Source organism: Hippopotamus amphibius, chromosome 1, assembly GCF_030028045.1.
Source record: "Hippopotamus amphibius kiboko isolate mHipAmp2 chromosome 1, mHipAmp2.hap2, whole genome shotgun sequence".
In the NCBI taxonomy this organism is placed as follows: Eukaryota; Metazoa; Chordata; class Mammalia; order Artiodactyla; family Hippopotamidae; genus Hippopotamus; species Hippopotamus amphibius.
In genome coordinates, this window is record NC_080186.1 from 34397722 (window position 1) to 34421226 (window position 23505).

The window sequence follows — 23505 nt, forward strand, 5'->3', positions numbered from 1 at the left end:
CCCCTAGGGAAACCCCTTTAGGAGCCTGATATAAGTGCCCTAAATTTCTCCTAATTCCTACCCCAAGCACCAGCCCTGAGATGATGGACTTTGTCATTGCACAGCTGATCTGACCCTTGGGAAAGAAAATCGAATTCCTATTTGCAGAAGGTAAGGCTAGGCTTAGACATCAGGGAGAACTTCTTGGAGCAAGTTCTGAGGTCAGCTATGGAGAGACTGGGGTGTTGGGGGGCGGGAGGTCCTGGGTACCTGGGGCCATGTGTATCAAAAACAAGGGAGGGCCAGACTCATGGTGGGGTCTATTTGAGATGCGAGGGGGGCAGAAGAGGGACCCCATGAAGGCTGGGACAGAGCTGGCTGCCAGCCAGCAAGGAGCCTGGTGGGAGATTGCACCAACCTTCTGGCATCAGCCTGAAGGAAGGCAGACTGTTAGCCCCGTTAATCCCCTCGCTGGCTGGCTTAGCAGCTCCTGCTGGGGCCTGAGGCACCGGACCCTGGCCCCCAGCTCCAGAACAGCCTGGTGGGGAGCAGTGGCCTCTGCACATTCCTGGGGTTCAGGCTGCCCCCTCCTAGCGCCCCACCTCCCCTCCTGTCTCCCGTCCCAGCTCAGCCCTTTGGAGCAGGCGAATGTTTAACTCTCCCGGACCTCATCAGCAATCCCCTCACGTTCAGTTCGGCTGGCCAGGCGTGGGTGCAGGGGAATGTCACAACCCCGCTCCCGCTGCCGCCGGCCCCCGGCGCCCCCTGCAGCCCCAGCGGCGCGCGCGCCTTTACCCGACTGCACTGGAGGAAGGCAGGGTCCTGCGCCAAGCCTGGCCTCCTCGCCCTCCTCCGCCCAGACCCCCTCCGCAGCGACAGCCCCGCCCGCTCCCTGGCATTCTTCACGCGGCTATGCAAACGAGAGGGTGCCGGCCGCTGCGGACAATGCTGCCCTGTGCGCCCGCCCGGGCGGGCGTGGGCCTGCGGCTGCCAGCTGGAGGAGGGCCCTGCCCTCGAGGGGGCGGTGGGCGCTGCCGGGCCCGCGGTTCCCGACACTGCTCCCCTCCCCCCCACCCCTCCCAGCCCCCACCGCGGCCCTCCGTGTTGCGAAGTCCTGAGCCACGTGGACCTGTGCACACGCAGCCCGGCGTCCTCGGGCGGCCTGGGTGTCCCCCAGAGCTCGTGGGGCCTGCAGCCCTGGTACAGAAGCCAGTCCCGAATTCCGATTCCTCCACCGCGGACGCTGAGAGAGTCTATGATGCAGGGGAGCAGAGGGCACTGCCCGAGCCCAGAGTGGAGTCCCCCGGCGCCGTCTAATCAGCAAGGCAGCCCCTCACTTTGGGCAAGGAGCCGAGGCCGAGAGGGGTGACCTAGGCCAAGCTAGGAAGCCGCGGGGGTGGGGGGCTTTCCTATCAGATCGGTCCCGCGCCCACCCCGCCTGGCTCCGGAGCACTGGCGGGAGCGGGGGTGGGGGGGATGGTGAGGCTGAGCTGGCTGCGGAGCCCCGTCCTCACCTCTAAAGGGGACGTCGGCTTCATGGAGTCACCAAGGGGGCTGCTCAATGTCTGAGAGAGTGCCGGGGGGCCTGCCTGGGGCGGCCGCTCAGCACAGTTATTCCCCAAGGCCAGGCGGCCCTCCTCCAGCCTTCTCAGGGCTCTCTCTGTAAGGGGGGTACAGGGGGTCCTGAGGAGCACCTGAGCCAGGTCTCTGAGCCTCGGGATCTTCAAGGCTACACAGAAACAGAGTGTCAGAGCCACACAGCCCTGGAGACCGGGGCCTGCCAGCTCCTCCACCCTGGGCACCCACAGAGCCCTCTCCCACACCCAGGACCCAGAGCCACTTTATGATCCAGAATGAAGCTCACATCTCTCCCAGAAGCTCTACCTCTTTTTTTGTGTGTGTTTTTAAAAAAATGTTTATTGAAGTATATAGTTGATTTACAATATTGTGTTAGTTTCGGGTATACAACAAAGTGAAGCTGTTATACAGAAGCTCTTCTCTTAATCCCTTCTGTTATTTGAGGTCTTAAATCTGTTCTACCAAAACATCCTTTCCTACCCTGATGGCCTTCCCTCACCAATGTTCCAAAGCCCTTTGGAATTCAGATCCCGTTCCTGGAGTAGAGTTCCCTAAGCCTGCCTAGCTTCTTCACCAGGGCTCCTCCCACCCTAGTGCCCCGCTGCAGTCCATCGACTCGCAGGCATTCGAGGAGAGAGCAGTAAGGTTCAGGACCTACCCCGACCTCCATTAAGAGCTAACCAGAAACTGCCCTGGGGTGTCACACTTCACTGTTTTCTTTGTTTGTTTTGAAATGAACAATTCTTTCTTTTTTTAAAGAATCATTGTTAATTAATTAATTAATTAATTAATTTAGGTTGTGCTGGGTCTTAGTTGCGGCATGTGAGATCTTTTAGTTGTGGCTTCTGGACTCTTCGTTGTGGCATGCACGTGGGATCTTGTTCCCCGACCAGGGATCAGGCCCGGGCCCCCTTCACTGGGAGGGTGGAGTCTTACCCATTGGACCACCAGGGAGGTCCCCACACGTCACTGTTTGAAGGGTGCTTTCACTTACATTATCAGAAGTTTAGGGTTCTTGCTTTACCTCTGCCACTGAAAAGCTGTGTGATGCTAGACAAGCCCCTTAGCTTCTCTGGCCCTGGTTCCCGAACTGAAAAATAAGGGATATAGGACTCATTTGTCTGGGTCATGAGGGAGTTTATAAGAATCAAGATGGGCGAAAAGTGCTTTTGGGAAACATAATATGCCTGAAGGAACGTGGCTAATGAAAGCTCTGTTCCAAAAAGACTGCCTCCTGGGCAGTCTCCCCCTTGTGCCCTCTCACCCTGGGCGTGGGCGACTGCTGGTGGCTGAAGAGCTGTTGCCCCCTCCTGCCTGGCAGTGCTTGGCAGGGTGGGTGCTTAGTAGATAGATCTGTGCTGACCACTGACTGATGGGTGTGAGGATGAAACGTTTCTGCCTCCCTCCAGTGAAACACTGGAGCCCCCTCCCCGGTCCTTTCCCACTGCAGGTCAGGAGGGTCTGACTCAGTTAGTTGCCGTCCAGCACATTCTCGGCAGCCACCACCTAAAATGTTGGAGGCTCAGGAGGTGGTGCTGATCAAACTCCCCCCAACTCAGAGTCTGACTTTCCTGTGGAATCCCAGGCTCGGAATGGAGAGGACTTGCCTCAGGCAGCACAGCTAGAAAGCAGTGCAGCCAGCAGTGTGGCCACCCCAATGTCCCACCCTCCCTGGCAGGGTCAGGCGCTCTGATCTGGGATCTGTAATGCTCTTTGCATATTTCCTTTCACAGCACTGGGCGTGTTGTTCGTTTGCCTCCTTCCCAAGGACTGAAAGCATCTCCCAGCCCTACCACCGGCCCCATTTCTGTGTCCCACGCCTCACCCAGGGTGAGGGCATCTCTGCAGCACACGTGGCCATCGGGCAGTGCTCTCTTCTCCGCCCCAAACAACCCTGAGCGCTGGCTCTCTTTGGCACCCCTGCTGAGAGCTCTGCCAGCTGCCGGGGGTGCTGGCGATGGCTGTCTTCCATGTCCGCATCTTCCCTGAGTTTGCTGAGTTGCCTCCTGTCCCCTCGAATGCTCCCATGGCTGCTTTCCCTTCACTTCAAGCAGACTTCCCCAGGGCTGCTTGTGCCCACGTTTTACAAACAGGCCAAGAAATCAGTGTCTCCCCCGCCATCACCTCCTTCTGCTGGGAGGACTCGCCCACCATAATTATATGCACTTACCCCAGTTCTGTTGCCCTTGAAAACATTGGCCTTTCATGAGCTAAACTGAGACAGTCTGCTGTCTCTTTGTGTTTAGCATACTTTGAAATTGTGAAGGTCATCGGCCTTGATGTGGAACCAGAATCAGGCTGGTAGAGTTTTCTGTAATGTTGCGTATCTCCTATGTGCTAAGCATTGTGCCAGGCTCTCTCTGAGTATTCCCCCATTGATATTCTCAGCCATCCCCGGAGGTAAGGACTGTAATCTCATGTTACTGGCGAGGAAACACACTCAGGTCACACAGCTGCAAGTGGTGGAAGTGAGGGTCTTGCCCAGCTCAGCATATGGGTGAAGCTCGTGCTCTTTCCAGTGACATGGTCCTCTCTCCATATGGCGAGTGGGTCATCCAAACAGGACACGGGGTCACCAGTGACTAAAGGAACAGCGACTGTCCCTACAGAATCATTCCCATGAGCATAATGTCTCCCAGCTTAAAAAACCACCGTTCCTTCCCTTCACATCGCCCTCCAGCTCATCCTGCCCCCATGGAGAGCCGAACTCCTGAGAAGAGTTGTCTGCACCCACCAGTACCACTCATTCTCCTCTCCTTCTCACCTGAGCTCACGCCAGTCTTTCGTTGACCAAAACATCTCTTGCCAAAGTTCTCGCTGATCTCCATGTCGCCAAATCCAAAAGTGGGTTCTCAGTTCTTTTCTTGCTCAACCTCTCAGCAGCGTTAGACACCACTGCTCACCCCCTCCTTTGTGAAACACTCTCATCGACTTCCAGGACCAGGCCTCTTGGCTCCCCTCTTGCTCCCGGCTGGTCCTCATGTCCTCTGTTGGACCCCACCGCCCTCCGGCCCCTCAGTCGCCTCCAGTCTGGCCCAGTCTTCTGGCTCTTCCTCTGTCTACACTGACCTCAGTCTCCGGGCTTTGAACACCCCCCCACATGCTGATGGTGACCCCCAAAGTTCCGGCTCCTGCCTCCACATCTCCCTGAACTCCAGATTCAGAAACCCTTTGCCTAACGGTCTCCTCAAACTTGAGCACAACACATGGAAAACCAGACTCCTGATTTTCATGCCCCTTAACCAGCTCACCTGCAGCCTGCCCCATCATGGGAAAGGGTGACTCCACTTCCCCAACTGCTTAGGCCGAATCCTTTTCATTTTTACTTTTGGCCACGCCCATTGGCATGCAGGATCTTAGTTCCCAAACCAGGTATTGAACCTGCGCCCTCTGCAGTGGAAGCGCAGAGTCCTAACCACCTGACCACCAGGGAATTTCCTAGGTTGAATCCTTGTTGCTCCTTCTTCTCCTACCATCCAACCCATCAGCGACTCCTGTCAGCTCTACTTTAAAGAGACCTAGAACCTGACCTTTTCCACCGCCTTCACTGCCAGCACCTGATCCACACCACCTCCATTTCTCCCGGGGTCACTGCCGCAGCCTCCACTCTGCTCTCCTTGTCCCTGTTCCTGCCCTTGTAGCCTATTCTCCACGTACATTCTTCACTGAGGCCTTTAAAATGTAAGTCAGATGGCCTCACCCCCCTGCTCAAAATCCTCCAAGGCCTTCTGTTCCACGAAGTCAAAGCCCAGGTGCTCTCAGTGGTCAGGCAGGCCCCGGGGACCCACTGGCTGCTCTGTGTCACCACATCAGCATCCTTGCTGTTCCTCCCTCCTCAGGGCCTGATCTGCCTTCTTTTCTGCCTCCAAAGGATTATATATACACACACACACACACATTTATGTGGTTATTACCTGTCTTCCTTACTAAAATATAAGCTCTGTGAGGGCAGGGCCTTGTTTTATTTGATACCATATTCCCAGCACCAGGCACTCAGCTGGTGCTCAATAAACACTGGCTGATTGAATAAATGGGCTCTCAGAGTGCAGGTTCCCAGCCCATGACCCCACCACACCTCAAGCCCAGGAGGGAAGGTGGTTTTGTGGCCAGAGGAGCTGACTCTCCAGGGCTGCTCTTCCTCTGTCTCCTAGAGGTATGTGTTGTCCTGCACACGGAGGCCCGGAGGTATGAGGACCCCGAGGCCAGACAGCAGAGCAGGATGCATGTGGCCGACATGGGGGCAACGGGCCAGAGCACTGCTGACCGCTGCTAGCTGCCAGAGGGGGATTAATAACAATCCCTGCCGTCCACCCAGAGCGTTCCAGCTTACAAAATGCTGTCACATCCAATATCGCATCTGGGCCACACAACCGCCCAGAAGGTGGGCAGAGCGGGGATTACGGTCCCCATTATACATACGACAACGCTGAGGTCCCCGAGGTTAAGTGTCTGGCCCGAGGCTGCACAGGAAGTGCTGAGCCGGGTTCAGAGCCAGGCCTCCTCACGCCGTGCCTGCCACCGCGTCCTGCCCGGAGCAATTTTTATCAAGTGAGACCTCTGGGGCTGCTGGGCACACTTCCTCTCTGAACAAACCACTGAGTAAAAAACCACGAATCATTTATTCTTTGGTCATCTACATAGGCACTTAAATACTGTACTGCTGTCAACGCGGGTGCCTGTGCAGGCTCCTGGAGGGGCTCTGGGTCTGCATCCCGAGCCCTCAGTCACGCCCAGGGAAGAGGGCCATCCTGCTATGTCCACTCCAAGAGCAGTAGCACCGTGCGGATGGCCGTGAGCAGAGTCCCCTCTGCTGGGTGGCAGACCTAAGTTCCCCACTGCTCCTCGCCTGGGGCTGGCCAGTCCAGGGTGCAGGACAGAGTTCCTCACGTGGGTCTGATCACCGTCCACGTGTGAGCTCTTAGAGCTCATCCTTGTGCCCTGACTCACTGCTGGAAACAGACTCCTGTACAGGCTTGGGGGGCCCCTCCTGGGCTTCTTGGGGCTGCTCGTTGGGGAGGTCCATCTCTTCTGGGCTGAAGAGCATCTTCACCAGGTCATCCGCCTGCACCCTGTCCTGCAAGGACAAAGCCCTGGCTGTTCACAGAGGCCTCTGGAACAGGTGCTCACCATCTCTCAGGTGCTACTTCCTGAAGAACAAGAAGGCTCTTCCTCATTGGCCTCCAAGCTCATCCTCTTCCTAGCATATCCTACTCTCTAGGCGGAGGCAGCAGAGGTGGTACCCAGTGAGGGACTGAGAACCAGGATCACTCCCCATCTTGCCCCCTCCACCCCACACCTGGAGCACCATTCACAAGGAAGGAAGAAGGGCCAGGGAGGAGAGCCTCATGACCACAGTGACACAATGCCAGAGTGAGGAGTCTCTGGACTCCTGAGCCCAGTGCTGCTTTCACGTCTAAGCATCGGCCGTGGAACCTGGGAACGTGGAAGCGGAACAAGCGCCCTGCTGGAAAGCGCCCTCACAGCAGCACCAACTGCTCTCACCCGCTCACTGTGTCGCGCATCCAAAGTGAACCACAGGGCGATGGCACAGCGCTGCCCTCTGGTGACGGCCTTCACGCCATGCGGGTTTTCCGTGCCCGAAGAGAATCCCACGGCCCTTCCGCACTGGGGCTGCACCTCTGCCTGAAGGGGACAAGGAGGGGGTACACAGGGCAGAGACCATACCCTGCCTTCAGGAGGGACATGGGGTCCTTCAGGTCCAGGAGGGGATGGCTCCGCTGCCCGGCTACCCCAGACCAGGGCTTAGGAGAAAAGGTGACCGCTCAGAGGCTCCCTGGTTTGGGGAGGGGAGTGCTGGCTACTAGGAAGACCAGCTAGCCATTCTGCCCACTGCATCCTGAGGTTTGGTCTCCCCTCCAGGGATGGGGACAAGGGCGCACTCACCGTCACGGTCTTGGCATCTAGTTCAGTGAAATAAAAGGTTCCTCCATCGAAGTCTGCGTTCAGGTAAAGAATGGCGCTGGGAAAGGCAGAGAGCATCTAGACACCAGCCTCCTCCCACCACGCCCCAGACACCCACAGCTCCAGTGCCTTCATCTCCAAGTGCTCCCAACCAGCAGCTGGAGGGGGGCCTTTCACAGGAAGAAAGCCTTCTGGAACCTTCTCTGAAGCCTCATGAACACAACTCCTGACCTTCCCACCTCCCGACCCTCGCCCCTGAGAATCCACCACACCCTTCTCTGGGGTGCTTCTGTACCAAGTCCACCTTTCCCCATCCTACTCTCACACTACACCATGATGATTCCTGTATTATCTGACTTCTAATCCAGAGGGTCTTGGACACTGGGAAGAGCTGGTCCCAAACATGCATGTTTCGGGGGAGGGGGCAAGGCACAGGGCCCTGGGGGCCTCAGAGGAGAGCTGGCACCTGTAGTCCCGGAAGGTGTAGGCGGGGGGCTCCTTGATGCACACCAGGGCCTCGGCATTCAGGATACAGTTGTCCACGTGGACGGGGTGGCTACCGTCCTTCCTCTCAGCCTGTGCCTCTGCAGCCAAGAGAACACATGTCAGCACTGGGTACCTCAGGGACATCACAGCTCTCCTGCTGGCACGGGGCAGGGGAGAGTCACTGCCGACCAACTTCCCTTCCTCAGGTTTGATCCATGCTCTCCAAGTCTTTCGACACACAGCAGCAAGACTAACCTTAAACCCTTAACCTTGGTGAGAAAAAACAAGGCCTCACGCAGCCCTTTACTGCCTGACCACTCTTCCTGGCTTCTGGTTTCTCACTGCCCAGGCCCCAGGGTCCCCACCTAGAGGCCGCGACACACACAGTTGCGGGTCTGGCATGTTCCTCTGGTGTGCCCAGATACTGACAGAATTCCAAACATTCTAAGGGGGAGTGAAGCCCTCTAATCTCTGCTGCCCATCAGTGGCATATCTGCGCCAGGGACCACTGAAGGCTCTGGCATGGCAGGCCCGGCTGTGTGTCAAGCACAGTTCCCAGAAATCTCACCCTTCCTTGGGAATGCAAAAGGGAATGTGACACAGGGAGAGTGAATGACGAATGACCTCCAGTCTGCCCTGACTTGTAAAATTTGGTATTTAACAATTAGTGACAAAGAGCTTCCAACATAGTTAATGATTCATCTAAAGACACCTGTATGCCCAATACCAACATTGAGAACCACGGACATACAAGACGAGAAATACTCTTGAATGTAGCACTCTGTAACCTGCCTTCTGTGGACCTCACCAGTCTTAGCTGGCTGCAACCCCCCCACTCCACCGCTGGCCTTACTCTCCAGAAATGGCAACTTTCTTGGTTCCCCCAACTGCCTGTTGGTCGATGCCTCCACTCCTCTGCTCATGCTGTTCCCTCAGGCTTGAATATCCTCCCATCGCCCTGTGTACTCCACAACTCCTATTCAACTGTCATCACCTCCTCTGGGAAGCCCTCCTGACTCCCTGGGGAGACTGACTCTAACTTCCTCCGCTGCACTGCTCGCACTGGTTTACACCGGTTCCCCAGCAGGATGAGAGGGGCTGTATCCTGCTCTTCTCCATGTCCTCAGCATCCAGCCGGTGCCAGGGCAGGCAGCATGTGCTGGGCAGGGCTGCAGGGTGAGGGAGGCCCACCTTCGATGGCTGTGCGGCACACCAGGTGGGAGTAGGAGAAGTAGAGGGGGGTGTCCAGGCGGAAGTAGGACTCCATGAGGCGCCGCACCTTCTCGGTCACGTTGTAGTACAGGTGGGCACTGTGCAGAGGAACTTTCCCCTCCTGCCCCAGCTGCCAAGGAGACCAGAGGTCAGCGACCATGGATGTCCCTCTGTGGGCCAACAGAGACCCCGCGCCCAAGAAGGAGCAGTGCCTCTGCCTCCCGCACACCACCGTCTGCCGTCGCCCTCCTCCCCACCTTCACACGTCTCTTTATGAGTAACTCGTGCACCCTGCTTGGACGCACAGCTGGTCTTCAGGAAGCACGCTCAAGCACGGGGTATCAGTCTTGCTTGCCTGCCTCCTTTTTATTACACTAATAGCCACGTTCAAAAGTCAACCTTGGGACTTCCCTGGTGGTCCGGTGGGTAAGACTCCACCCTCCCAATGCAGGGGGCCCTGGTCAGGGAACGAGATCCCACACACATGCCCCAACTAAGAGTCTGCATGCCGCAACTAAGAAAGAAGATCCCACATGCCGCAAGTAAAAAGACCTGGCACAGCCGAAAAAAAAAAGGCAACCTCGCCCAACGTGGTTTATCCCGCCCTGTGGCAGCTGGAACGCCGACAGGCAGATACCTCTACCTTTCCCACCACCATCTCCACTTCCTCCCCAGAGCCTGAGTGTCCCCATCCCCCCCCCCACACCCTCGAACAGAGTACTGACGCTACCTTGAGGGCCTTGAAGACAGTGACCCCATAGAACTTCTCGCTGGGGGTGTGTGGGGAGGTCTGACCCCGGTAGCCATCTCCTGACGTCGCTGCTGCCTACGAGGCCCCCAAAACAGGTGGAGTTAGCCAGGCAGCTGAGGGCCTAGAAGAGGAGGTCGACGGCCCACAGCAAGGGGCAGGCGACCGTTCAGCGCCTAAGAGGCACCGAGTCGGGGAGGCTGGGCCCTTAGAGAGACGGTATGGTCACTGGGTTGCCTCACATTGGTCAGTCTCTGCAGCTCCTGGCACTCATCGTCGGAGATTACGCCATCCATCACCACCCGCTGGGAACCATTCAAGACGTTGGAGTTCATGGTGAGTCTGATGCCGTCATAAAGCAGGGGGCCACCTGCAAAGCAATGGCAACACCAGCTAAATCTAGCAGCACTTCTGTCCAGACGCTTCCCGTCAGATACTGCCTTCCAGTAAGACATAGAAATTCCAGTTGTATCCTGTTCACCAGAGAAATTCCAGTTGCTTCCTGTTCACCTGTTCAGTCACTTCCAAAGGTAGGGTGGTCCAGAGGACAGAACGTGGAGCTGAAGGACAGGAGATCCAAGTCCTGGTCCATGGCTGGCTCCTGGGCCTTCACACATTGTTGAAGAAACATCATAAAGACATTCCTAACACATGAGCTCCAGAACCAGAGAGAATTGGGTTTGACTCCTGGGTCCTCCACTTACTAGCTGTGTGACCTTGGCAAGTTACTTAACCTCCCTGAGCCTTATCTCATCTGTAAAACAGCATCTACCTCTTAAGTTTGACGTAAAGAACAATAAGACAAGAGTTCAGCATGATACTTGCCACCTAGTAAATTCTTAAAAGTTTAGCTACCATCATATTCGCCTCCTCCTCATCTATTTAAAATGAGGATCTTGGGCTTCTCTGGTGGTGCAGAGGTTAAGAATCCGCCTGCCAATACAGGGGCAAGGGTTCGAGCCCTGGTCTGGGAAGATCCCACATGCCGCGGAGCAACTAAGCCCGTGCGCAACAACTACTGAGCCTGCGCTCTAGAACCCATGAGCCACATGCCACAACTACTGAAGTCCGTGCGCCTAGAGCCCGTGCTCCGCAACAAGAGAAGCCACTGCAATGAGAAGCCTGCGCACAATGAAGAGTAGCCCCTGCTCGCCGCAATTAGAGAAAGCCCAAGCACAGCAACAAAGACCCAATGCAGCCAAAATAAATAAAATTAAAATTAAAATATTAAAAAAAAATGACGATCTTACAATCTGCCCAACCCACCTCCCAGGCGATTATGAGAATCAAGAGGAATAACAGAGTGAAAGCTCTCTGAAAACAAAGGAACGCTGGACAAATTCTTTAACATGCTAATCATTAAATTAAGCACTGCTAATTGAAGCAACTGCAGAGCAGAGGCCAGTCTTTCTCTCTTCTATTTCTCCTGGTGTCTCTCTGTGCTGGGCACATACCAGAGACCCAATTCAACTCCATCTATTTACTGAGGCCTCAGCGTGTGCCAGGCACTATGCTAGAGAAGGCGCAGGATGAACACCTGAGGACAGCACCTGTTCCAACAGTTATGCAAATCACCAGCACAAGGCAGACCTTGTGAAAGTACAAAGTGCTTTGGAAGCGCAACAGAAAGAGGTGTGGGGATCCCAAACGGCCTGGAGTTTAAGAAAGGCTTTGTAGGGTGTATCTGAGACGCCTCACAGGCAGAGATGATGGGAAGTGTATAGGAGGAGGGATAGGCCTGAACAAAGACTTGTAAGCAGAGAGAGGCTCGAGGACGAGAAGAAGGAGTGAACAGGACAAGAGCGGAACATAAGGTTAAAAGGGGCAGGCAGGGAGGATGGCGTCAGAGTCCCTGTGTTTGGAGGACAGGTCTAGGCCCCAGGTGGGAAGGCACAAGGACAGACTGGAAGAGGAAAGAAGGGTGCAGACAGGAGGGGCTGGGGGCCTGACGCAGGCCTGAGGCAATGGGACAAGGAAAGGGTTGGGGAGAGAGAAAGAGAGCAGAGTCCTAATCGGAAGGCCTCCCCCGTGGATTGGAGGGGACGGGCAAGGCGGGACCAAAGGAGACCTGAAGATTTCGAGTCTTGGTAACAGGAGTCTTGGTAACAGGACAAATGATGGCATTTGGGAGAAAACGGTTTAGGGATAAAGAGACAGGACGTTTCCTTCTATAAATACTTACTGAAGTGAACTAAACTAGTGTCACTGTGACACAGGAGTCTTATTTCTTAACCAAAGGCCAATTCTCAGGGCTCGCTGCAGGTGGAAGTCCTGTGGGTGAGTGAGGAAGGGCACTGGGGCGGGGGTGAGCCCTGGCCTGTGCCGGCTCAGACCCTGCGGGTGCCCTCTAATGGGAGCTGCCCCGCTAACAAGGGGACCACGGGCCTTGCTGCCTCCGTGTGCTCGTCTTCTCACCTTCCTGGGTCAGCCTGCTCATGTCCAGTGACTCCTTGGTCTTCTCTTCCACGAGGGTCTCAATCTCCTTCATAAGGTTTCCTATCTCCTGGGAGATGCGGGCGGCTGTTTCCCGTTCTGACCTGTGAGCACAGCCACTCTGAGGGCTGTATTCTAGGGCCAGCCCAGGCTCCCACCCTAGCTTCCCAGACTGGACCTGCCCACCCCTTGCCAGGAGTTCACATCGGCCTGGGCTCAGGAAGCCTCAAGTGCTTCATCACATGGATCCAATCATGCAGTTTTCAAGGTCCTCACTTCTGTTTCTCTTGCAGTCTCTTGGGAATCACCTCTTCTGGAGTCCATGAATCCTAAAAGCAGAGAGAAAAAGATGAACAGTGTCGGGTGACCTGCTGAATCTTCCAGGTCTCGATGCACAGACTAAGGCCTACAGGGAATCTACCTTTTCACCGGCCTCCTTTCAGGCGATAAAGTGAGAGGTCTCTGGAACTGAGTTACCTATACCTGATTGCCTGGAACTCCCCCTTGTCTCTTGGCCACAGGCTTCGCAGAGGTCATGTTTGGCTCGATCGCCTGAGTCTTCTCCCCAGAGTCACACGGTGTACAACACACCCCATCCCTTGCATCCCTGCCCCGCTCCCCACTCCGGCTTCTGGTATCCTGGCTCACCGGGTCAACAAAGGGAATTCCAAAAACATCGTAAGCGAAGAAGAGCAGTTCTTTCTCCAGCAGGCTTCGCTGGCGGTACTCCTGGGCACTCTGAGGAAACACAGTGGGAGGAATGCCCTGGAACTCAGCCGTGCCACTAGCTCCAGCCCAGGCCTCACCCCCTCCCACACTGTTGCCCCCAGTGCCACCCAAGCCTGCATTGGTGTGTCCATCACCTAGTCTGGGACAAAAGTCTCACTTCTACGCTCAAGGGTTCCTCTTGAGTGGCACGAGCAGCACCTCTGAGGGCAGCGTAACCAGGCTTCCCTTGAAGGGAAAAAGCCCCCTTCCTTCCCCTGCCATTAATCTCTGAGACAGAACATCTGAGCATTCTCAGGAAATATTCTTTAAAGAAGGAAAATTCCTTCTTGACTTCTGCAGGAGTTCAGTACTCAGGAAAAAAAAAAACAACAACTAGGTGTTAGGTGATTCCTGTGTTACTCATTGAATCTTTACAGCCACCTTTGAAGTTGATATGACTATCCTCACTTTACACATGAAGACGCTGAGGCACAGAGGGGAAATGCAACTTGTCTGAGGTGACATTATAGGAAATGGTAGAGCAGGGACCTACATCCAGGCCTAGGTCTCTCCTAAAGCCCATGTTCTTTTTCCTATGCCATTTGCCTCCCCTCAGCCTTGGAGCAGACGGTAACCCTCCCTGGAGCTGGGAAGGTGCAGAAATAGCAGCTGGCTCTGGCATCCGGCCCTTCCCACACATGCTCAGGGGTAGGGCTTACCCAGGGCAGGGAAACTAAGTAACTCCCAGGGTCACATCTTTCCCTCGGTGCCCTGCTAGTCTCCCAGCAGCAGGAGAAGGAAGGAAAAGAAAAAGAAGAGATCATCAGCTGAAATAAGAGGTCAGGGCAATAAGGAAAACTTGAAAGGCATCCATGAGGCCTACATCACCTATTATATTTACCGAAGAGGAAGATGGAGATCTTCTCCTAAGGAGTTGAAATGGCCTCCCTCACCAAGTGCTAGACACGAAGCTAGATGTGTGTTCTCTCCGTTAACCCTCTCCAGCAGCTCTATGAGGCTGCAAGGGAGCAAGTCCCACTTCTACCATTCACTCATTCAACACCGATTTACTGAGTATCAGCTATGTGTTGGCACTGGGATAACGCAGGGAAACAGCGATTCCGGTCACCACGGGCAGCCACAGGCCACTGCGCAAGTTAACTCCTTTCCTGGAGCCTAAATGTCCTCACCTCTAAAATGGGAAGAATAGCACCCCCTCACAGAGTGCCTGTGATGATTAAATGAGATGATGGGTGTACACCACCTAGCTCAGTGCTTGGCCTGGGACAGGGCTCAGCAGATGTTAGTTACCTTCTTTTCAGAAGGGCAGTTCTGGTTAGAAATGGTAGAAGGACCACTTACGTTCCCTTTCTGCCCCAGACTCACTAATATGACCATAAAGGGGGGGGGGGGAGGGGTCCTTAACAGAGCAAAGAGACTAGAAGAGGTGCCATCTCAAATCCACACGGTCACCATCTAGTGGCCAAAGAAGACAACTACAAAGTAACCGGTCTCCATGTGGGAGGGGATGGCAAGAGGAGGATTATTTCTATTGGAGACTCTCAGGGTCCCAGGTCTGGGAAGGAACAACCTTGGTTTTTAACTTCAGGGGAGGTTGATGACCCCACCTCAACTGGGTTGTTATGAGAATCAAATGAACGAAAAGCTATGAAAAACTTTTGTAAACTACAAGATGCCACACAGTTGAAGGGAGCTTGCTTTCAGGAGTCAGCGCCACAACCACCAGAACGGGAGGCCGGCTGCGGCTGCACCCGCCCCCGGCTTCTCCCAGGGAACAGAGCGGAGACGAGCCACGCCGCACTGCAGCGCCGGCAGCGCAGGGGGCTGTGAGGGCAGCACCGCGCACGCATCTCCCAGGCCCGGAACAGGGTGCCTGATCAGACACGGACAGGAGGGAGGAGTGACACCGACCGCCCTGCCAGTTGCACCTCCCCGCTCCACCTGGTCGGCTCCCCTCCTCCAGCCCCCGCCTTGCTCAGGCCTCGGCAGCTCTCTCTGCACCAGGACGGTCTCCGGCACCTCCCATTCTGAGCCCTGCACCATCACATCTCAGCAGGCTGCTTCAAACCCTCTGAGGGCTCACTACTGCCTGCCGCACAGAGTAGGGTCCAAGGTCCTGGACAGGTACTCAAGACCCCTCAAAAATCTGAGCCTCCCAGGCCTCACTGCTTGCAACTCCCCAGCACCATCTTCCGTTCACATGGGACTGTTGTCCAGGGGGTTTGCACATGCTGTTCTCCATCTAAAAGGCCCTTCTCTGACTCGTTCACCTACTGAAGGCTTTTAAAACCAATTGTCAACACCACTGCTTCTTGTGACGCCTTCCCTGACTCGCCAGTTCCCTCCACTCTAGCTCTCTGGCGCTTCTACTATGATATTCACCGCAGCATTCTGTAAATCTTGGATTATACACCTTTCCGAGGCAGTTTTAGATGACATTCAAAAAAACATGAAAGTTATACAAATGTAGCCAAGAGAAACGCCCAGAGTATCGACAGACATAAATAGAAATGTTCAGCTCTCCCTGCCAGCCCTTGATCCACAGGCCCATGAGCAGTTCCTTACCAATCTGTCCAGAAAGTTTAAAAACTTAAACACATACATGTATTACCAAAAAACATAAGTAGAATGTGATTACAGTTCTGTGTCTTCTTTTTTTCCTTCCCCTAAAAAGTATATATGGAGACAGTTTCATATGGGTGCACAGTAATCTACTCAAGCAACATAATGGTTATGTTGTGCGTCACTGAATGAATGTACCATACACCAGTCCCCAAACTGAGAGCACTGAGCTTGTTTCCAGTTTTTTTGCTTTTAGCAACAGACTTCTGATGCACATCTGTGCACATTTACCTTTGCACACTTGTGTAGTGCAGCCTCAGGGTGAAGCCCTGGCCGTCAAATCACTGGTTAGATGAACAGTACAATTTGCAGCCCTACCTACAGCCCAGGGGTGTGCCTGCTTTCTCACCCCCTACATCTGTCCAGTAGATTTGTTGTGTAAACAACGGAGGGGCCTCTACAGTACTTGTAGCGGTCTATCGTTCCCCTTCTTTGACAAAAGGAAAAACTGGTCCAAAGTTACAGCCATTTTTACAGGGTGTAAGATGGGGTTTTGGAGAGGCCAGCGGGACACAAGTGATTGAAGGCCACAGTGACAAGCCACCCCATTTCAGGAGGTGGCTGAGGTTAGAGGTGAGAAAACCCACTACCTGCTACTCGTGTACCATCAGCAAGACACCCGTGATTACCTGTCCACACAACACTTGGTACAGCATCTGTCGGCTCACTAGCTCATTTGACCCTCACACTCATCCTGTGTTGAAGACAGAGCAAGAACCATAATCCCATTCTACAGAAGGAAAAATCGAGACTCAGAAGGGCCATGCAGCATGACTAAGATTCCACATGATGTGCGCAAAATCACATGGCTGGTAAGTCGAGAAGCTAGAACCTTGAGCCCAGATTAGTGACTTCAAATCTACCTCATTGTTCCGGGCTCAAGAAGGAGAGGATCTACGGCCTGTGCAAGGCATATGTACAAATATCGAGGATCGCAGTATCAAATTTTGTTAAGTTAAAAACAGAGAGCTTTTCATGTTTTTAATACAAAAATAATACCCATTCACTGCAGGGAATTTAGAAAACATAAATGAGCAAAATACAGCACGATGTGCCGTGCCCCCAGCAGTGCAGGGGTGGGCCTGTTTTCACTTCAGTGCCTTTCATTTCAGTTTTTGTATTACATAGATTTTTCTCCCTCTTTCAGAGTGGGATGGGAATAATGCTGAAACAGGGAGCGATCAGACAATGGCAGAAAGAAGAGGGGGCGGGAAGGAAAATGGAGGCAGAAAAGAGGCGAATGAAAAAAAAATTTAGTATGAAGTAGAAAATGATAAATCTTGGCCAAATGGTATCAAGTCTTAAAGTGAGGGTGCTAAAAAAGAACATGGCTGCCTTGTACTGTTGCTTTTCTTTGCCAACTCAGAGAACAGACTTCTGGGCCCAGATTGTGCTAATTAAGGCTCCGGCTTATTCCCTGCTTCCTGTGCACCCACACCGGCCCAGGCACCCTGCCCCACCCACCCTGCCCAAGCAGCGCCGGCTCTCCCTCCTCTACCCCACTCTCTGCCCTCTGGGCTGGGTTCCGCTGGCCGCCCCCCTAGGTGATGCAAGCCTCTCACCTCACGGGGGCCGATGGATCTGGCTTGCTCTTCTCCGAGCATGGCTGTATAGTAGACCAGATTCTGGCTCATCACCTCATCATTGGGGAAGAAGAGGAGATAGGTCTTGGCACATTCAATGGCCTGTGTGTAATTCCCAACTGCACAGGGGAAGAAAAGGGCTGAGAAGAAAGCATCTAACCCCGGGGACCACACACCACCTAGTGCTCAGTCTCAGCACAGCTCAAGGCAAGGATGACAGGGCAAGGTGGCACCAGCCACATAACACGACCGCCTGATTTGGGGGGAGAAATTACAGAATAAATTAGAGAATATATAATTGATTTTTCAGGTGCTCAGTATCTGCAAGTAATTCAAACATTGGCCCTAATATTCCCAATCATTAGACCAACTTCAGGAATATTCCCCTGTCTTCCTATCTGTTTTTCCCCATGGATTTTCAGACGAGAAAGGAAGATTATAATAGCAGATTGCCTCTTGGTATGTGTTACTCTCCTCAACTCAACTATAACATCGTGTGTTCCTGAATATGCTGTGATGCTTAGCACACAGTAGGAACTCAGTAACGACCTGCTGACTTGTTGCTTCTCTGGATATTGACAGCGCCCTCACCCCACCCCAGAGCATCAGTGCTTTAGGAGGGAGAAAGGCTGGGAAATGCCCTGTGAGCCAGTTTAAATGGAAGTACACCCTTGCCTTTACTAGAACTTAACTCAGGTGCAAAATGAGATTATAAATGTTACAGAGGGGACCAGAGTGAGGTCCTAGAGTCTCCCTCTCCCAGCCTTTCAGGCTGCTGGTACTGCTTCCTGGCAGGTGATCCCAGGGATCACCTGGCATGGTGCATCCTAGAGCCGCAGAGAGAAACCAAACAGGCTGAAGAAGCACATTGGCCACAACCCCTGCCCTCCTTGCTTTTGGCTCAGTTAAAAGCAGCTGAGAAAGAGGGAAGTAGGCCTTACTGTTATAGTAGGCGAACTGCAGATAATTATAATGCGATGGGAAGAAGTCTTCAAAGGGCTTCTCTCGGCTTGGGTGGGAAGCAAGCTCCGTGACACAGTTCTGCTTACAGCTGAGGACCTGGATGTAATGATCTGAAAGGAATCGAGGAGGGGAAGAACCACAAGGTCAATTTCCAGGATTCAAATTCTGCTTAACATGAACAAATTCACGTGGAAGCAATCTTCAGTCAGATTCCCAGATTTAAGAGATTCAGGAATGAGGCTGAAGATGCTGTGTCTGCAGAATCACGTTGTTGTCCTCAGAACCCAGCAGGCCTGGCCGAGGGCCAGGCTCTGGGCCGCGCACCTGTAATGGCCTGGAAGAGGTCAGCGTTGTACTCCAGGTAGTTGTAGCCGTCGTAGTCATAGGGCCCTTCGCAGAGGGCCCGGCACTCCTCGTCGGCCACGAAGTACTCCCGCAGCGCCGCCTCCAGGTGGGGTACGGCTTCCTGCGGCTGCTCCTCGGAGTAGAGGCGGACGCCCAGCCGAAACTCGTGCTACTGGGAGGAAGGGGCACTCAGATGCAGGGCAGGCCACAGACAGCCCTCCCTCCTGGCCCGCGGCCACCTCCACGGGCATCCCCGTAGCCCTCACAGGTTACAGATGGAGAGGGTGGCTGCTACACAATGAAGGCCTCCTGGAAACGGTCTTTACTTGTTTCTTTTGGAATTTGAAAACATTTAACTCAATCTAGATGAAAGATATATGGAAATTCATTATCATTTTCTTGCACCTTTTTGTAGGGCTGAAAGGTTTCAAAATAAAAGTTTAATAAAAAATTTTAACTCTTGGATGCCAGAATGTGTTCTCAGGTGATAAACGCAATCTTTCTAGCAGGAAGGAGTGATGTGGGCTGCTGCGCCCCATTACAGACTTCGCGTCTGCTCTCGGTGGACTCCCTTCTTTGTGGACATCACCATTTTCATTTGTCACAGAATCACTAAAAAACAAACAAAAAAGTCCCCAAACTGTGTAGAGTTGTATAATGTACTAGATGTACACAGTTTACTTTTAAAAGTCATTCTGATATTGTTTCTATATGCCTATTTCTAAATAGAACATAAGCCCTTTATAAAATGCTATATCTGGGGACTTCGCTGGTGGCACAGTGCTTAAGACTCCGAGCTCGCAATGCGAGCAGGGGGGTGGGGGGGTGCAGGGGCTGGTTGGATCCAGGGGCTAGATTCCGCGTGCAGCAACTAAGAGTCTGCATTCTGCAACTAAAGATCCTGCATGCAGCATCGAAGATCCCAAGTGCTGCAACTAAGACCCGGCACAGCCAAATAAATAAATAAATAAATAAATAAACAAATATTTTAGAAAAAATACTGTATCATCACAGACAATATCTCTTATGGGACACAGACTTTTCCTGCTAAATAAATAGAATAAGAACATTGAGGAATACTGTACCACTCACTGTACATGGCCGAAAAAATCTGACACGTAAATGCATATGATCTCTGCATAAGATGGACTGTCATACAGCCATTAAAAATTGTGTTTTCAAAGAAAATTTGAAGACATGAGAAAAGGCGCATCATATAATGTTAGTTCAAAAGGGATGATGAAAAATATATATACAATATGACAGCAAATTAGGTTTAAAAATTAGATACTAAAGACTTAAAAAATAGGCCAAAATATCAGCTACTGGTTTTCTGAAGGTGGCACTATTATAGATGACTACTTTCTGTCTTTTATGTATTTGCATTTTTCTAATGTTGTACAATGAACATACATTACTTCTGTAATCAGAAAACAACCTTAGTGAATATCACGGTAACAAAGAGTGAGAGAATATCACTATAATAGTGGGCTTTTCTTTTTCACCATATGGGGTTTGGCCTCAAGATCCTTGAAGTCAGCCTCCTTCACCCCAGACATGGTTTGGTAATAGTCCAGGTTCTGACGCATCTCCATGTGCTCAGGATTGCCCACGAAGAAGGTGTGGGCTGCTGCTACGGCCTTCTCCAACTTGTTTATCTAAGGATGGAGAACAAGAACACAGTTGTCACATCCAAACCCTGAAGGTTTGTGTCCAAACGTGCAGTTCACAGTAAACAGGAAATCCCCACCTTCCTGAGCCTTCCACTCAGTGTGCCCCAGCCCCTGCCAGGCCCAGAAAACACACCTATTGCAGGAACTACATACAAGAGATTAGAAGCATGGGGCCCTGGGCAGATTTTCAGCCATTTCCCAAATCAGGATTAGGGATTCCTCAAATTACAGGAGGTAATGCTTCAGAAGCATAAACATTCTATTCTAAAACAAAGGTGGTATTGTAGGGGGGGTGCTATGAAGACTGACTGCCCGAATAATGTACTCTCGAGATTTAGATGTGGTGACTGAGCTGAAGAAAATCTGAGGACTCAAGGATTTAGGGGTAGGGGAGAAACAGCAGTTAACGATTAGACCATGCCTAAGAATTTGCCTGGGGAAAAAAAAAGTATATATATATACATATATATATATATGTATTTTTTTTTCAATATGTGTTTTTGACACACTCAAGGAAAGCGTAGATGGCTGAAAAGTCTTAAGATCCTATACAAAATCCAGACATGGCATCGTCTGACTTTTCACACCCCAGGGCTCATGAAGTTAAAGCAAGTGGCTATACAGAAATCTGAGGGGGGATAGTGTGCTATAGGCCACAATAAGGCCCACAGCAATGGACTCCAGCATATCAAAATTATACAGCTTCATATATAGAATCCAAAATAAATCACAGAACATGGGTTGTGGTATCAGACTGGTGACAAAGGTACGTTTAATTATTCACTTGCTGGGGCTCTAGACAAGTTAAAGTTTACTCTCTAAACTAGTTCCTTAATCTGTCATCTGGAGATAGTACTCGCTACCTCAAAGGATTGCTGGGAAAGTTAAATGAGAGGATATATATGCAGCTTCTAACACATGGTGCTGGGCACATATTAAGTGTTTAATAAATCCTAGCACATTATTAATATGATAAGAAAAAATTTTTTGGCTGTGACCCCAAAGTAGCTAGGTGGCCCAAGGTCAACAACCCCCATTTTGTACCTCAGTTTTCTGAATTACGAAATTAGAAATTCTCTCTCGTCTGTCCCTTTTATGGATTCTTTCTTCCATATCTTTCAGCACTGCTCTTGCCTTTCTCTGTCCTCCTCCATCTCCACAGCCCTCACTCCACCCCCAGCTCTTCTTTACCCCCTAAGCACAAGGCACCTCATTTCTTTTTCTCATGTGGACAACCACAGTTATCTCCTAATGGTTCACCCTGCCACCACTTTCTCCTGCTCCCAAGGCTTACCCCACATGGCTTCCAGAACTAGCATCTACAACGCAGTTCTGATGATAGGTCCTTGAAGCTTGCAGTATTCTCTTCCCAGTATGGCCCCGCTCTATTGCAAATGCCAGCCTTCCTCTCCTCTAGCAATATTTGGGATCACCTTCAAATGTCACCCCTTCTTTCAAGTCTAACTTCTCTGACACAAAGCTAGATTTCTCCTCCTTTGTGCTCCTACAGCCAGATGTACATATCTTTTCAGTAGCCCTTACTACTAAAGTGACTCAACAGCAAAGCAAGGTAAAAGGAAAAAAATTAAATATATACAAATTTATATACATTGGGGGGGGTGGAGAGAGAAAGAGTGTCAAGCATTTTGATTACCTCTACAAGAACTGGGATGCAGTAAGTATTCAATAAGTGTTTGCCAAAGAATTTTAAAAAGTGCTGTTAAGTGACATGACCAAAGACATAGCCCAATTATTTTGGTTTCAAGTCCAGCGCTCTTCTGGGAAACGAGGAGGAATGGAGCAGAACTGTGTAAGCAGAATGCTTGTGGAGAGGTGGAAATTTGAGGTCCCTGAGATTTTCTAAGTCTCTATTTAGGTTGAATTGAAGGTCTGTTAAACTATAGATATAATAGATACTGGCTCAGACTCTCTTTCCTTTTCCCCCCAGTAAAATGGGGCTAAGGATAGCACCTACTTTACAGCATACTGCCAGGATCTGGGCAGACAAATTAATAAACGCAAAGTACTTAATAGTGCCTGGAAGTATGTTTTGGCCATCATTACCATCATAAATCAGAAGCACTCCAAATCTATGTATACACTTGGACTTAAGGCACTCTAGAATTCCTAAAAATACTCATTTTCTTTGGAAACCTGACAGACCAGCCAGAGGGTCCCTCACAGGGAGGGGCCAGACAGCCCCTACTGGCGACGTGGCAACCTCACGTCCTGAAAGAAAGCTGCTGCACTCGGGCAGCAGGAAAAGCATCACTGAAAAGCGAACCGGAAGGAGGATATTGAAGAAAGGTCCTAGCTTCTCCCTCGGTAACTCACAATGAAATCAGGATCAGAGACCCAAGCTGCCGCTGTAGTCCCCCCTAAGAGGCCTCTCGGGAACAAAAGACGAAGTTTCGTGTGGTCTGTGCCTCAACCCCGGGCTGGGTCTTCGAGGTCACCGCCTGCCTATGCGAACCGGGCGACGCTGGTCTCCCGGCAGGGTCCCTGCTCTCCCTGGATCCGGGAAGAGCTCTCTGGCCAAGAGGCCACTTTCCCTCTCCGCAGACACTTCCCTGGCTCCCCAAGCCCCCCCGGGCCAACCACACCCAGAAGGAGCCCGGCTGCCCGGGGCCGGGGCAGGTCTGCACCTTGAAGTAGGCGACCTGCAGGTAGTTGTAGGGGCTCCGCTTGCGGAACTCCAGCTCCAGCTCCTCGCTGAGCGAGTGGGCCGCCGACGGCCCGAGGCAGCGGCGCAGGCAGGCGGCGCGGCGCAGCAAGCCGCCGAAGAAGCGCAGGTCGCGCAGGGCGGCGGCGCCCGAGGCCTGCGCCAGGCTGGGGGGCGAGTCCGGGTCCAGCTCCCACGGGAGGTCGGCGGCGCAGCGGGTGCGGCAGCGCAGGCGGAGGGCGCGCAGGGCGGCCCGCGACCGCAGCGCCCGCTCCATGCTCAGCACCACCCCGGCCCAGTCCCCGCGAGCATAGGCCGCGGTCCCCTCCGCGTAGAGCAGATCGGGCGCCGTCATGTCCCATCCCGCCTCGGACTCGGCCTCGGCCGGGCAGGCAGCTGCGCTGACCGCCAGCAACGTGGTCAGCAGCCTCAAAGCGTGTACCGCCATGGCCGCTCGGACCTAACTGGACCGCGGGTCACCGGTCCGGGAGGCTGGCGTCCCACCCCCGGGAAGCCCCGCCCCGCCCCGTCCCGGGGGAAGCCCCGCCCCCCAGGCCTGGCAGCGCACGC

General features: G+C 52.8%; 1 protein-coding gene across 1 annotated transcript; it reads right to left on the reverse strand.

Moving 5' to 3' along the window:
* Positions 1–6157: 6157 nt before the first annotated feature.
* On the reverse strand, positions 6158–23438 carry P3H1 (prolyl 3-hydroxylase 1). Its single transcript, XM_057707522.1, has 15 exons — positions 22919–23438; positions 20106–20258; positions 18580–18769; positions 18234–18365; positions 17272–17411; positions 13007–13096; positions 12635–12687; positions 12341–12462; positions 10168–10295; positions 9908–10003; positions 9157–9307; positions 7946–8063; positions 7462–7537; positions 7060–7200; positions 6158–6631 (listed from the first exon to the last, which is right to left on the reverse strand). The coding sequence occupies exons 1-15, from the start codon at positions 23381–23383 to the stop codon at positions 6476–6478; spliced, it is 2211 nt and encodes a 736-aa protein (XP_057563505.1). The 5' UTR covers positions 23384–23438; the 3' UTR covers positions 6158–6475.
* Positions 23439–23505: the final 67 nt, after the last annotated feature.

Coding starts and splice junctions, on each gene's coding strand:
- P3H1 (XM_057707522.1), bottom strand. CDS start 23,383: ATGGCGGTACACGCTTTGAGGCTGCTGACCACGTTGCTGGCGGTCAGC. Junction 18,770..20,105: donor TTGAGGCCAAACCCCATATG/GTGAAAAAGAAA, acceptor TCCTCCCAGTAG/CACGAGTTTCGGCTGGGCGT. Junction 10,296..12,340: donor GAGCAGGCTGACCCAGGAAG/GTGAGAAGACGA, acceptor ATTGCTTTGCAG/GTGGCCCCCTGCTTTATGAC.